Source organism: Octodon degus, unplaced genomic scaffold (genome assembly GCF_000260255.1).
Source record: "Octodon degus isolate 3935 unplaced genomic scaffold, OctDeg1.0 scaffold00122, whole genome shotgun sequence".
Classification (NCBI taxonomy): domain Eukaryota; kingdom Metazoa; phylum Chordata; class Mammalia; order Rodentia; family Octodontidae; genus Octodon; species Octodon degus.
The window spans coordinates 2,671,832-2,685,015 of NW_004524698.1; the positions used below are offsets into that span (position 1 = coordinate 2,671,832).

The window sequence follows — 13,184 nt, forward strand, 5'->3', positions numbered from 1 at the left end:
AAAAAAAAAAAAAAAAAAAAAAAATCTGAACAAAAGTGAACAAGTTGTTTTTCTTGAGAATGTTGGTTTAGTAAATTTCATTAAATATATTTTATAACAGTAAAAAAGGTGGTACGGTTCATAGGTTTTTCATATTTTCTCTTGATTATTTTATTATTGGGAAAGTAATATATCACAGGTTAGCTGGAGTTTTGCTAGCATTTTTCTTAATTTTGTCCCACTAGGATGTTATTTTTTTCAGAAATAAAATCAAATTTATGCAGTAATATCTGTCTCTTAGACACAGTGCCGTAACTGGCTGAAGACTGGCAACTGCCTCTATGGAAACACATGCAGATTTGTACATGGCCCTTCTCCTCGTGGGAAAGGTTATAGCAGCAGTTATAGAAGGTAAGCTGGGAACTTTGAACCGCTTACATACTATTAAAAGATGGCTTTTATAGTTTATGTAGTACAAATATCTGAAATACAACTAGATTTTCTTTTGCTAGCAGTCTTACCTATAGTCAGATTCACAAGACCTTTAGGTTGATATTTTCAAGATTACTAAAATGTTAGTTTTAGAATTGATGTATATGTTTGGTATTTACATGCTTTGACAATGGGTCTTTTTGTAGTATGTGTATGGCTTATTTTTTCCCTCTGTGTATTAAGTCAGCAGAATTCCATATTAGATTTTATTTTTAGTGAGGTTAGACTATTAACTTGTAAAATATTAAAATTTAAATAGAATATCATTTAGTGTTTTTAATGTTATAAGTTCAATTTTATACAAGTCTGGTTGGTATAAATGGATTTGCCAAATTCCTTATGACTGTGTTATGGTATATAATATGTATTATATATGTGGATAGACATACTTCCTATTTATTTATTTATTTATTTTTGCCATAATTCCTATTTAGGACACGATTTTGCTTGGTTAAATTGAACTTGCATAATAGTCACCTTTTTGTTTTTCTTTTGATTTCTTCATGATAATTTTTGTAATGGTATTTGAAGCATGTCACAAAAGCAATTTAAACTTAGTAGTAGACAAATAATTTACCTAGTTCTAAAGTTTGTTGTAGGGGCTGGGGAGATGGCTCAGTAGAATAAGCCCTTCCCTGGCAAGCGTAAGGGCCTGAGTTCAATCCCTGGTTCTGCCCCCCCCCAAAAAAAATAAATAAATAAAAAATAAATTAATAAATAAATTAATTAATAAAGTTTGTTATATGCTGATTGCTTAGCCTATAGCAACAGTATAAGAACTGAACATTAACAAATGGAAGTATTTTTTGAGTGAATTTATGTGTAGAGCTCAAAGTATATTAGTATTTAAAATGCAGATCCTTAATATTAGCTAATTTCTTGTTCTTTTAAAGAATATACATTTTAATTTTTTTGTGATGTAGAATACTCTTTATTTGTATTTAGGGTGTCATTTGACATCTTATATATGTTTAATTACCTTTATACACAAACACATTTGTAGAAACTTTCAGTAATTTTAATTTTTGTTTATATGAATGCCACATTTTTAATATATGCTTTAATTCATTTGAAAATTTTGTCAACTCAAAATTTTTGTATTAGGGCTAGTTTTGAGAAAAACAGGCAAAAGATTTTTTCTCAAATATATAAAAGTAGTGTTATTACTAGACCTAGTATAAAGAGTTTGCTGATACAATTTTGCTGTTTTGTGTATATATTTCCTTTTGATAAATTCTTTGGTATAGGTGGAAAACCTGTAAGTATTGCTCATATTTTTACATGTCAATATTTAAGCTGAAATGAGTTTTGAGAAATTTAGGAGCTAAGAACAGTTAAGAGAAGTTAAAATTTATAAAGTTTTTCTATAAATATATTCTGATAAGATGTTATATAGAGACTTTTGCTTTAAACTGGTGTTATGTTTTGATTCAAAGGTCACCAGAAAGACCGACCGGGGATCTCAGAGAAAGAATGAAGAACAAGCGCCAAGATGTAGATGGTGAGCCCCAGAAAAGAAATACAGAGGAATCATCCTCACCAGTCAGGGTAAGAAATGAATTTCCTAAAACTCAGTTAGTAGTGATTTATTCTTTAAGTTGAATTTCAAATGCGTGGTATGCTGATTGTGTGGTAAATGCACACTTAGGTGCTATAGTGTCCTAAGATGAAAAGGACTGGTAGGCAGTGCTGAATAGTGGGGATCATGAGTATCTGAAAATATTCTTATGTTTTTAGAATTCAGTCATCCATTATATTTTGTATCCAAGAAGAACTGAAGTGAAAGTGGAACTTAGGCACTAAAACAGTGGGTAAAGAAATAGACATAGAAGCACAAAATTTAGGTGTGAATTTGTTGACAACAAAAAGAGAAACACAGTTTATGTGTAGTGCGTTGAGTAAAAGAAAAGATAAATGTTAGAAATGGAAATCCCTTACCGTTTATATGACTTGTACATATTTTCTACCATTCAGTATTTTCATATATTTTCTCCCTTTGTCTCCCCTCCCCTCCACTGTTCTGTCCTATCCTTTCCAAAAAGAGGCTTTGTTTTGTTGCCTAGCCTGGCCCTAAAATCAAAGACACAAGTGATACCTGTTTTGGCCTTCTAACTAGAGACTATAGACCCTTACAATTAAAGCTAGCTGTCTTCACATTCTCTATCCCTAAAGCACATGTTCTTAATTTGATAAAATCCAACTTACCTATTTTTTTGTTATTGCTTGTATTTTTTTTTTCTCCTTTTTCTTTCTTTTTTTTTTTTTTTTGTGTGTGTATTTTTAGGGAAGGGTTTACAGGGTGTTCAGGGTCTCACTACTAGATCGGACTCTTAGTGATCCACCTGTTTACAGCCTCCCAAGAGTTGGGATTACAGGCGGGTGTGTGCCACCACACTCAGTCTCAGTTGTTGTCTTAGCATGCTCCAGGGACAGGGCCGCCACTGTAGACCTGGGGATTGAGCCCCCGGCCCCTGTACTTGCTTATGTGGCTGGCCCCAAGGATTTTTTTCTTTCTTCTTTTTCTTTTTTCTGCTGGCTCAGGCTGCCTTCTGGGCAGGTCTGGTAAGGCATGTGGAGCTGGGGATTGAACTGTGGTATCCTGTGCCTGATTGCATTTGCATAAGCAGGCGCTTAAACAACTGAGCTAAGTGGGAGGCCCTATTTGCTTGTGTTTTTGATAATTATTTAAAATTTTTTTTCTAACCACTAGGAAGACAGTATGCAATGTGTTAATTATTGAAACTGTCCTACCAATTTGATTTGAAACTGTCTCATTGCTCTTTGTCTCTCAATAAAATTATGGAAAAAAAATTTTTTTTCTAATCCAGAGTCACAAAGATTTATGTTTGTTTTCTTTAAAAAATTTTACAGTTCTGTTTTTTCCCCCCAAACCAAACAATGTATTTTCAGTCAAATCCTAATGCAGAAGTTTGTTATTCTTTTGGTAGGCCTATTTCCTTATGTGGAGATTTCCTGTGAGTTATTTCACATCAATTAAATATTTTGGCTTTAAAATTAGCATGATCTACATTTGTCATATTTTTTACTGATAGTTTCTTAAATATTCCATTCTTCTGTAACCATTTTGATTTTCTTTTAAATTATGAACTATCTCAAACTCACCTGAAGTATTACAATCCTTTTGGTCTATTTTAAAGCCTACTTTCATAAGACTTCCATAATTATCTGTACCAAACTCTGCTCTCAATTCCATCTGCTGTCTTTAAGCTCTGGATTAAACAGGCAGTAAGTAATATTATTTCTATAATAGTTTTGTAAGTAGTTTTAACCATTTTAGTTGTCTTCAAAAGCCTGTTTTGATTTCCTGATAACTTTGCATATGATTTCCTTGAATAAAATGCCCTGTTAACTAACTTTTATTAGGAAAATTATTCATCTTATTTATCCTTTACACTTTATCAGAGGCGGGCCAGCAAGTTAGTTCAGTGGTCTAAAGTATCTGCTTAGGCAAGCTTAGGCAAGTGCAGGGACTATGGTTTGATTCCCCCATATCACATGCTGCTCCAGCCCCGCTCCCAGGGCAGGTTGAGCCAGTCACAAAAAAATAAATTTTACCAGAGTAGTGGCCTTATCTATGATCATATTTCTGACCCCCATCTGTTGTATAACACTGCATTTCACATATCCCTGGATAGTTGTATTTAGCACACTCTTGTAAATATTTAAGTTAGGTACATTTTGAGATAATTTTTATTTATGGTGCAGGTCTTTCATTAGTTATAGATTACCAGTTGTCCCATATTAAATTTTTTCAATGAAAGTCTTTGAATTGTATAAGTAGCATTATCTTTGCAATTTAAGATATGTGGAAACTTAATTTTTTTTTTTTTGTGATGGTAGGGTTTGAACCTAAGTCTTTGAACACACAAAACACATGCTTTGCATGGGGCTGCTGTCTAAACAAGAAATTTTTTGTTTTATTTAAGGTATGTGAAACTCAAAGTTAATTTTACAAAGAATTTTTTATGCACTTTCATTTTCAGAGACCTGTCGTACATGGTAATGTGTGGAATTTCCACATGTGGTATCATGTTGGTGCTCATAAAGTTTCAGATTTTGAAGCATTTTAGATTTCAGATCTTTGTGCTAGTTATGCTTTCAACCTTTAGCAACCTTTGTTTATGGTATCAACTATAGGTAACTTCCTTTGTCTTACTTTTTGCTAATAGATTACTTTTTTTGAACAGTTTTAGGTTTTTAAAAAATTAAATTGAAGGCTCAGAGATCTCCCATGTGCTCTCTCTCCCTGTACATGCACAACTTCTTCCACTTAATGTCTCATCCCAGAGTGATGAATTTGTTATGACAAGTGAGCCTTTATTGGCAAATCATTATTGTCCAAAGTCCATAATACAAGTTTTGCTGTTTTGTTTATTCATTTGCTTACTAAAGCACATGTTGGTTGCTTTCAAATTTTGATAGTTATGGCCAAGGCTGCTATAGATATTTTTATGTGCAGGGTTTCTTTGTGGATATATTTTTCAACTTTTTTGGGTAGATATATGAGAAGAATATTTTTAGTTTTGTAAAAGTTTGTCAAACTTTACCAAATTGGCACCATCAATGAATGTGTTCTTGGTACTCCACAACTAACCTGCATTTGGAGTTGTCAGTGTTTCGTGTTTAGGCAATTCAGATGAGTGTGTAGTGGTATCTCTTGTTTTGTGTGATTTCCTCAATAACATACTCTGATGAATTTTTTTTTGTGTTTACCATCAGTGTGTCTTTTTTGGAAAGGTATGTATTTAGGTCTTTGACACTGTTCATTTAGAGTTAAGTTTTTTGAAGGATGTGCCGAGAATCTTTTTTTTTTTTTTTCTTAATGTTCAGTGTTCTAGCACCACTTGTAGAAAAACTGTTTTGTTTGAAATGTCTTTGTTCCTTTTGTCAAAAATCAATTTACTGTGTGCGTATAGATCTCTTTTAGCTCTGTTGTTTCTGTGATGCATTTGTCATTATTTCCAGTGCTACTAGGTTTTGTTGATTACTGTAGCTTTATAGGAAGTTGGGAAGTAATGTCAGTTTTCTCACTTTGATCTTCTTTAGTATTGCATTGCCTAATTTGGGTCTCCTTGTAAACTTTAAAATCATTTTGTCAGTATCTGCAGAGTAGCATGCTGAGATTAAAGTGAAGATAACATTTAATGAGTAAAACAATTTAGGAAAAATTTACATCTTACCATATAGAGGCTTCTCTCTCTGCCAAAATCAGATTAATTTTGAATACCATGTATTGAAGCATATTAGAAAATTAAAGAAAGTGGAAAATAATTAAAGTGTGTGAAAAACATGCAAATGTTAAACATTGTATGATAAACACATTGGGCACTTTTGGTCTTTGATATGGACTTTTTCCTCCCTTCCTGCAAGTCCAGAGATCTGTAGAAATTCTGTAGTGGCATAAACAAGAATGGTTTAATACTTAAAACTCAAGAAATAGAAGCAAAAGGGTTTGATAGTAGAGAGCTGTCAGTGGAGACCTTGGGAGCTAAATTTTTCCTGCTAAATCCTTCTAGTAGAGAGCTTCCCTACCTATATAAATTTAGAAGTTTCTGCATAAGGTAGAATTCTTAAAAGTTCCTAACATTTTATTGTTTAGTTATTAATCCATTTATAATGCTGAGTCTCATCTTATGTTTTGCTCTGTATTTCCTTTTTACATCACATTCTTTTTAATGCCCCCTTACTATTTAAAATGAAATTCATACTGAACATAATCTGTACACACATATAACATTCATAATACATGAATGTAAAATAAAGTAAAAGCAAAACTGAGTTATAAGTCCTAAAAGCAAAACTGAGTTATAAGTCCATAATTAGTTGACTATGGTGATGTATGCCTGTAATCTTAGCACTCTGAGAAGGAGAGGCAGGAGAATCATAAGTTCTAGCCCAGCCTGGGCAACACAGAGACCTAGTAAGACACTGTCTCAAAAGTAATAATAAAAGGAGGTGGGCCTCAGTGTAAAGGCACTGGGTTCAATCACCAGTAACAAAAAACAGAAATTCAAAATCATTTGTTGTATTTTTGAGGCCTAAGAAAACTAAGACCAAACATTATCTCTAAGTCAAGTGTAGACTTATTTGGCAGCAAATCTTGATCTTGAAGTGATCTGATTATGTTCTTTACTAAGTTGGCTGAATTCCTATTTTGCTACAAAAAATATTTATATGTTTGAGCACAGGTGGCTGCTAATGCAGACCCTACTGCCAGTGGTACTCACTGAACTTTGAAATTTAAAAAAAGTTCTGAAATACCTGATCCCATGAATTATGGCTAAAATATTGTGGTTCTTCAATACAAACTTTAACATGCATACACATACAATAGAAAAATAAGGTGAATGTTTAAATTTTAGAAATGCATTACAGTAAAAGATACATTGCCATTAATTCTTCTTACAGCCCCCCACCCCTCATCATATATGTATCATCTTTTTTGCCAGTTTTTGTAGCAGTTCTAGGAGTCTTTTGTGATTATCTTTAATTGCACTGTAGTGACTGCTTCATTGTCCTGAATTTATTCAAATGTTTACTTTTCTTGATCATTTTGACTTTGCCACATGCAGTGAGGTGGATGAGGACACATTGTAACATTTTTATGAGTTTGCCTTTTCATTGGGTGGCACTCAGCAGCATCATTCATTGTGTTTTTGAGCACACACTCCTTAAAGAGGATTTATGCAACTGCTTTAGAAAGTGGTGTGTTCAAAGTGGGGATTACTTTCAGGAGGATTAAATGCCATCTTTTACTGCAGATTTTCACTTAAGTGCATACCATGTTTTTATCAGGCCTTGTACGTTATAAGAAGACTAATTTTAGAATTGTTACGACTTATATCTAGATGTCTCCCAATAACTTCATGTACTTGTAGCTGGGGTTTGGGAAGAAGATTGGGTTATGGGGATGCTATTGATGATTTGCTGTTAGGAGGTGAAGTCTGTAGGAAGAAGCAGATCACTGGGGGGTATGACCTGTGTTGTATGTTATCACTTAGAGCCAAAAGAAAGGACTATGGGAAGACTGGATTAAGGTAGCCTCAGAGGTCTCACTGGGCTTAGTTTCACTGTAAGTGAGCCTTAGCTGTGAAACTGCTCACATTTGTTGAGGGATACAAACAGGCTAAGGAATGTGCATAACTAATTTGGTGTAAACAAGCTGTTACTTACGTCTTGGAACTAGCCAACTGTGCACTAAAATTGTGGGCCAAAACAAACCTCTCCTTTAAGTTGTGGTGTTGAGTAATTTGTCCCAGTGATGAGGAAAGTGACTAAGAATACATAATGAAATAGAAGGTTTTATTTCTAATTAATATACTTGGGTTTAAGAGAAATAAGATAAAAACCAATCTGTTCAAGAAATTCAGGACTGCGCTGAACTATATATGACAAGAAATGCCAGGCCTTGTTTATTATTTGACTACAGAGAAAAGCAGAATAATTGTATTTGATAAATGAATAGCATCTCTAAACAAGAAACAGATTGTTGAAGTGGGGGGATATATATATATATATATATATATATATATATATAGACAGATATCTATATCTATATCTATATCTGTATCTAGATAGATAGATAGATAGATAGATAGATAGATAGATAGATCTCCCTGCACACTTACCTAAGCTTGCCTAAGCGGGCACTTTAGACTGCTGAGGTATCTTGCTGGCCCCAAGAATTACATATTTTTAAACATCCTAGATCTTGCTAATATGTTACCAAACTAATTTTCTATATTATGATTTGAAGTTGGGTAGAGAAAAAAAATTAATCTGATTGATATTGCAGATTATTTTCTCTTTTTGTAGCATTAGCACTATTGCTCTGAAATCAGTTAAATTTGTAGTTGCATGTTATATGATAGTTTAGATGCAAAACAATATATTATTCAAACATTTGGAAATAATGTTCTATAAAATATTTGTGCTGTCAGTATGTATGAATGTGTATTCAAAAGTTGTGTGAGATATGTTAGCTCTTCATTGGTGTATCACAGAGTATATTTTATGATTAAAAATATATTGTGTTCCTCTTTTTCCTTTTGTTTTTGGTGTAAAGAAAAGCCCATTTCTATTTTCTTGACCTTTTGTAATTTTTCCATAGCAAGTGTTATTCTCATAGTCTTTTAATAATTTTTGTTACCATTTGTTGTCTTACCAGCAATCAGTTATACCATTTTGTAATTATTATTTAGAACAGTTTATCTAAAGGTGGAAAATTTAGAAGGAATTATATGTCAGTTCTGTAAAAAAGAAAATTAAAAAACTTAAATTGTATAATGCTTGGTAATGCTCAGAAGGAAGTTTGGGTACTTAGAGTCATTTTTCAGTTTCTTTCATAATATTCACATCATGAATAAAATGAGAATTTCACTGTGCTAGAAAGATAACAGTTATATGACCTGGTTATTTTCTCACCACCTAGTAAAATATGGTTTCAAATCTTATAGAATATTTAAAGGAATTTTATAAGTTGGATTACTGTTGTCCTGTTTAGTATATAGGCTATGGCTTATCTTTGAATAATCTGTAAATCTTGTTTTTTTAACTACTGACTAGGACTAATCAGTAAAATATCTTTTTTTAAAAGGCTGTAAAATTATTAAATGAGGTTAAGTTTACCCTTATGCATGTAGGAAAGTGGTTGTTATTTTAGTGTATATGTCTTAGAACATTTATTTTTAAGAGTTTTCAATGAATGATTTAGATTAGTATGGCCACCTAGAAATCTTTCCATTGTATTTTATTCTGTGATTTTCTTTTCTTTCTTTCTTTTTTTTTTTGGACAGGATCTTGCTATGTAGTTCAAGGTGACCTTGAACTCAGGAGGATTCTCCTGCCTCAGCCTCTTGAGTGCAGGGATTACAGGCACACACCACCATGCTCATTATGTTTTATTTATTTTTAAATTGTCCTTTCCCCAGTATTTTTTTTTAACGTAGAAACTGCATATGTAGAATAATATACAACACATATTGATAGATTTTCATAATTTTTCATTGTGGTGCTACACTAGAATTTGTCATTTTCCTTGCTTATAGATAAATGACTATTTCAGAATTCATTCTTTGAAACAAAGATGAGTGACATTAAAATGTGATGTATTATGATAACCTGCCATCTTATATAATTTTAAAAAATACACTCATCCACGTGTGTATATGTACTTCTTAGAAAGAATCTTCAAGGGGGAGACACAGGGAAAAGGAAGATATAAAAATCACTAAGGAGAGAACTCCAGAAAGTGAAGAAGAAAATGTAGAATGGGAAACGAATAGAGACGGTGAGTTTCAAGATCTTTGCTTACCTTATCAATTCTTGATGATTCACTCTGTAGACTTTAAAACTCTGATCTGTTATTTTAGAACTATTATCTTCTGTGTTATAACACAGAAGCTGGCTCAGAAAAAGAGGTTTGTGCAGAGCATTTCAACCTCATCTTGTTTTCTCTGTAGAACTTTGCTGTATGGTAGTTCTTTGGGAATTTATTACATTTGTAAAATTAGAAATTCTTCAGTACTAAGGTTAAAAAACTAAATCTAAATTTATGTTATTTTACACAAAAGATTTAAAATGACATTTTTAGGACTTCAATGCCTGAGAGAATTATTTCCAATAAATTGTTGACTTTTATTTTTCAGGGAAAACCAGTCAGATGTTAATTGAGTCCTGGGATGTATTTCTGAAAATTGGCAAAATCATTTTGAGTCATTGTCTTAAAAAAAAAATAACCATTTGTTTTCTACATTGTGAATGTTCTAGCTTCTCTACTTTAATGTTTTACAAAGTGCTGTCTGACCTTGTACTACCAGATGTAGAGACAAGAAATTCAACATATGTTAAATGCATTAAACATGCAACTTATACCTTTATTACTCTGCCTACTGATGACAAAATTAAAAAAAAGTTAGAAAATCAGCAATTGTTTTCAGTGATAAACTGAGAACTTAGACCAGAGATTATTAGACAACTATAGAATATGGATTATCAACCTGTTTTTTTCAAATTAACTTTTATTGGAACATAACAATGCCCATTTAGTTACATGTTATTGAGTAATGGCCAGAGTGAGACCTTGTGACAGAGCAGCAAGAATTTGCATACCTAAAATACTTACTGATGTATTTCAGAATGATCTCTGAAGATGTATATAGACCAGGATTTGAAAAGTATCCCAATCATCTCTCCAGTATTGAAACATCAGTACTATTAAGGAAATCTGTTCTATCCTTTGAATGGTGTTGTGTTAAAAAGTTGTTTCTAAGAACAAATAGGAAACTTCTTTATTACTAATTCATTGTATATGTTATAATTCAGCTCAATACCTCTTTTCCACAATTACAGTAACAGCTATATTGTTCCTTTGATAATTAGTTGAGTAAATACTTAATATATAATGGTATTTATTTTCCCCATCATTTGTGCAAGAGGTCTTCCTCCTGTTTTATAAAGTCAGTACATTCCCTTGTACTGTATTCTTAATCTGATTTCCTGTATCTCAGCAGTTTGTGCATTTATTATATATTCTCTTCCCTCTTTTACATCTGTTTTCTTTTCTCCCCATACTAGCTTTGGCTACCACCCATCTTTTTTTTTTTTTGTGGTGAGCTAATGCATTTGTTTATTTATTTATTTTTAAAGTTCAGGTTTTGTTTTTTTTTTTTTTTCTGCCTCAGGATGCCTTAAAGGGCAGGTCTGGAAAGGCATGAGGATCTGGGGATCAAACCACAATATCCTGAGCCTGACTACCTTTGCTTAAGCAGGCACTTAAACAACTGAGCTAATGGGCAGGCCCCCACCCTTCTTATCACTACTTATAAGCTATATTCTTGAGAGATCTATATATTTCTATCTTTGCTGTTTTACCTAGTATTTACTGTAGTCTTCAGAACCATCTCTCCACAGAAACTACTCTGTAGTTGCTCTCACTCTTCTTTACCTATTAAATAGAAATGTATTTGTTTTTGTCATATATGACCTTTCTGCAGCATTTGACACAGCTCTGAACTCCTACCTTAGAAAATATTCTTTCGGCTTTCATCTATGACATTTTAATGTCCTGTTTTTCTGTTCAGCCCCTTCTGTCTTATATAAGAAACTCCTTGTGTCGTGGGTAATCTCTGAGAAATTTACATTTGATATCCTCTCAGAAGAATCTATTACAAGAGTGTTTTTATATAGAAAATTTTCTTAACGGTGATTATAAATATCTTTAAGTTTTATATACTGGGGGCCGGAGAGATGGCTCAGTGGAATAAGTGCTTCCCTGGCAAGCGCAAGGGCCTGAGTTCAATCCCCGGTTCCACAAAAAAAAAAAAAAAAAAAAAAGCCAATAGTTTTATATATAAGACATCACATGGTAATTTAATTAAGACAGGTTTTAATTTTTATGTATCTCTGATTTAAAAGTTATCTACTGAAGAATATTGAAGCACATTAATCACCTCACTGTATGAATAGTAAGATTGACTGGTTTATAAACTACAAAGTGAGTAGCAATTTTAGCTGAACTCAGGGAGAATTGGTATATAGTAGTGTTTCTTCAGCTTTTTAGTTCTAGGATATATTTCTCTTCTTTAAGGACCCCAGTGAGCTCTCTTCCTCCTCCTCCTCCTCCTCCTCTTGTTCATTCTTCTCCTTCACTTTAATTTTTTTTTTTTTTTTTTTTTTTTAATTCTTATTTTCAGTAATGGAGATTGAACCCAGGGCTTTCGTATAGAGGTCATCCTTAGTCCTTTCTTGTTAAGTTGCCCAGGCTAGGTTCTAACTTGATTTCTTCTTGCCTTTGCCTTCCAGACAACTAGAATTGTAAGTGAATGTCACTATACCTAGCTAAGAGCTTTTCTCTTGGATTATATTTTTCAGTAGTTATCAGTAATTATTGAATTAATAATTAAATTTCAAAAATATAAAACCTGTTTATTAAGCTATCTTACAGTGACAGTAATAAACCAAGTGTATATTTTTATGAAAAGTAATTGCTTTATGTGGTGAAAGAAAATTTAAGAAGTGGTAGTGCTTTAAATGTTTTTGCAAGTCATTCTGAATCAGTCTCTTCAAGTCTTCTGAAAAATTCAGCCATATACTCAGGAAAGAATTATTAAACCACACATATATGTAATACTGCTATACAAATAATTTTCAACTTTGAGAACTGCTAAAGTTGGCTCAGGGAGTCCCTAGGAATCTTTAGACCACTTTTTGAGAACCCACGTTTGTGATAGCTTCTTAGACTTGGTTGTTTACCTTTTACCTATGATTTTACTCTTTTATTTTTTTCTTCTACACAAATTCATTGTCCCAATGCTGCATTCACTTCTATGTTAATTACTCTGCAATCTGGAACTTTCTGTTGAACTCCAGATTGAAAGAGTTAGCATTACATTGACTGGGCATCTCCATCTGAGTTTCTTATTTAAGAGTACTACTTTCTTACAGGGTCCCTAAGACTAAGTGTTGTCATTGACACTTTTTCCCTTCCACCTAGGTATTTTCATAGTTACAATATTTCTACCTAGAAAGTGCCTTTGAAACCCTCTATTTCTTAGTTTCCTGCTAGTGTAGTTTTTAAAATACATGTTTATTGCTTTTGTAGCATTTTACCAAAGTAACTTCCTAATCTGTTGCTTAATGTTGTCCCTTAGTTCATTTTCTAAAGCTAGAATAAACTTTCTGTGAAGTATATA

The 13,184-nt window shown here is 32.6% G+C and overlaps 1 protein-coding gene across 5 annotated transcripts in view; it reads left to right on the plus strand.

Annotated features, from left to right (window-relative positions):
• The window catches only part of Zc3h13 (zinc finger CCCH-type containing 13), a 95,571-nt gene that overhangs the window by 11,067 nt on the left and 71,320 nt on the right, over positions 1–13,184 (plus strand). For all 5 annotated transcript variants that reach the window (XM_023700177.1, XM_023700176.1, XM_023700178.1 and 2 more), the window contains exons 3-5: positions 281–390; positions 1,908–2,019; positions 9,673–9,781. In XM_023700177.1, coding sequence (XP_023555945.1) covers positions 281–390; positions 1,908–2,019; positions 9,673–9,781 — 331 coding nt within the window. The remainder of the gene's footprint in view (positions 1–280; positions 391–1,907; positions 2,020–9,672; positions 9,782–13,184) is intronic.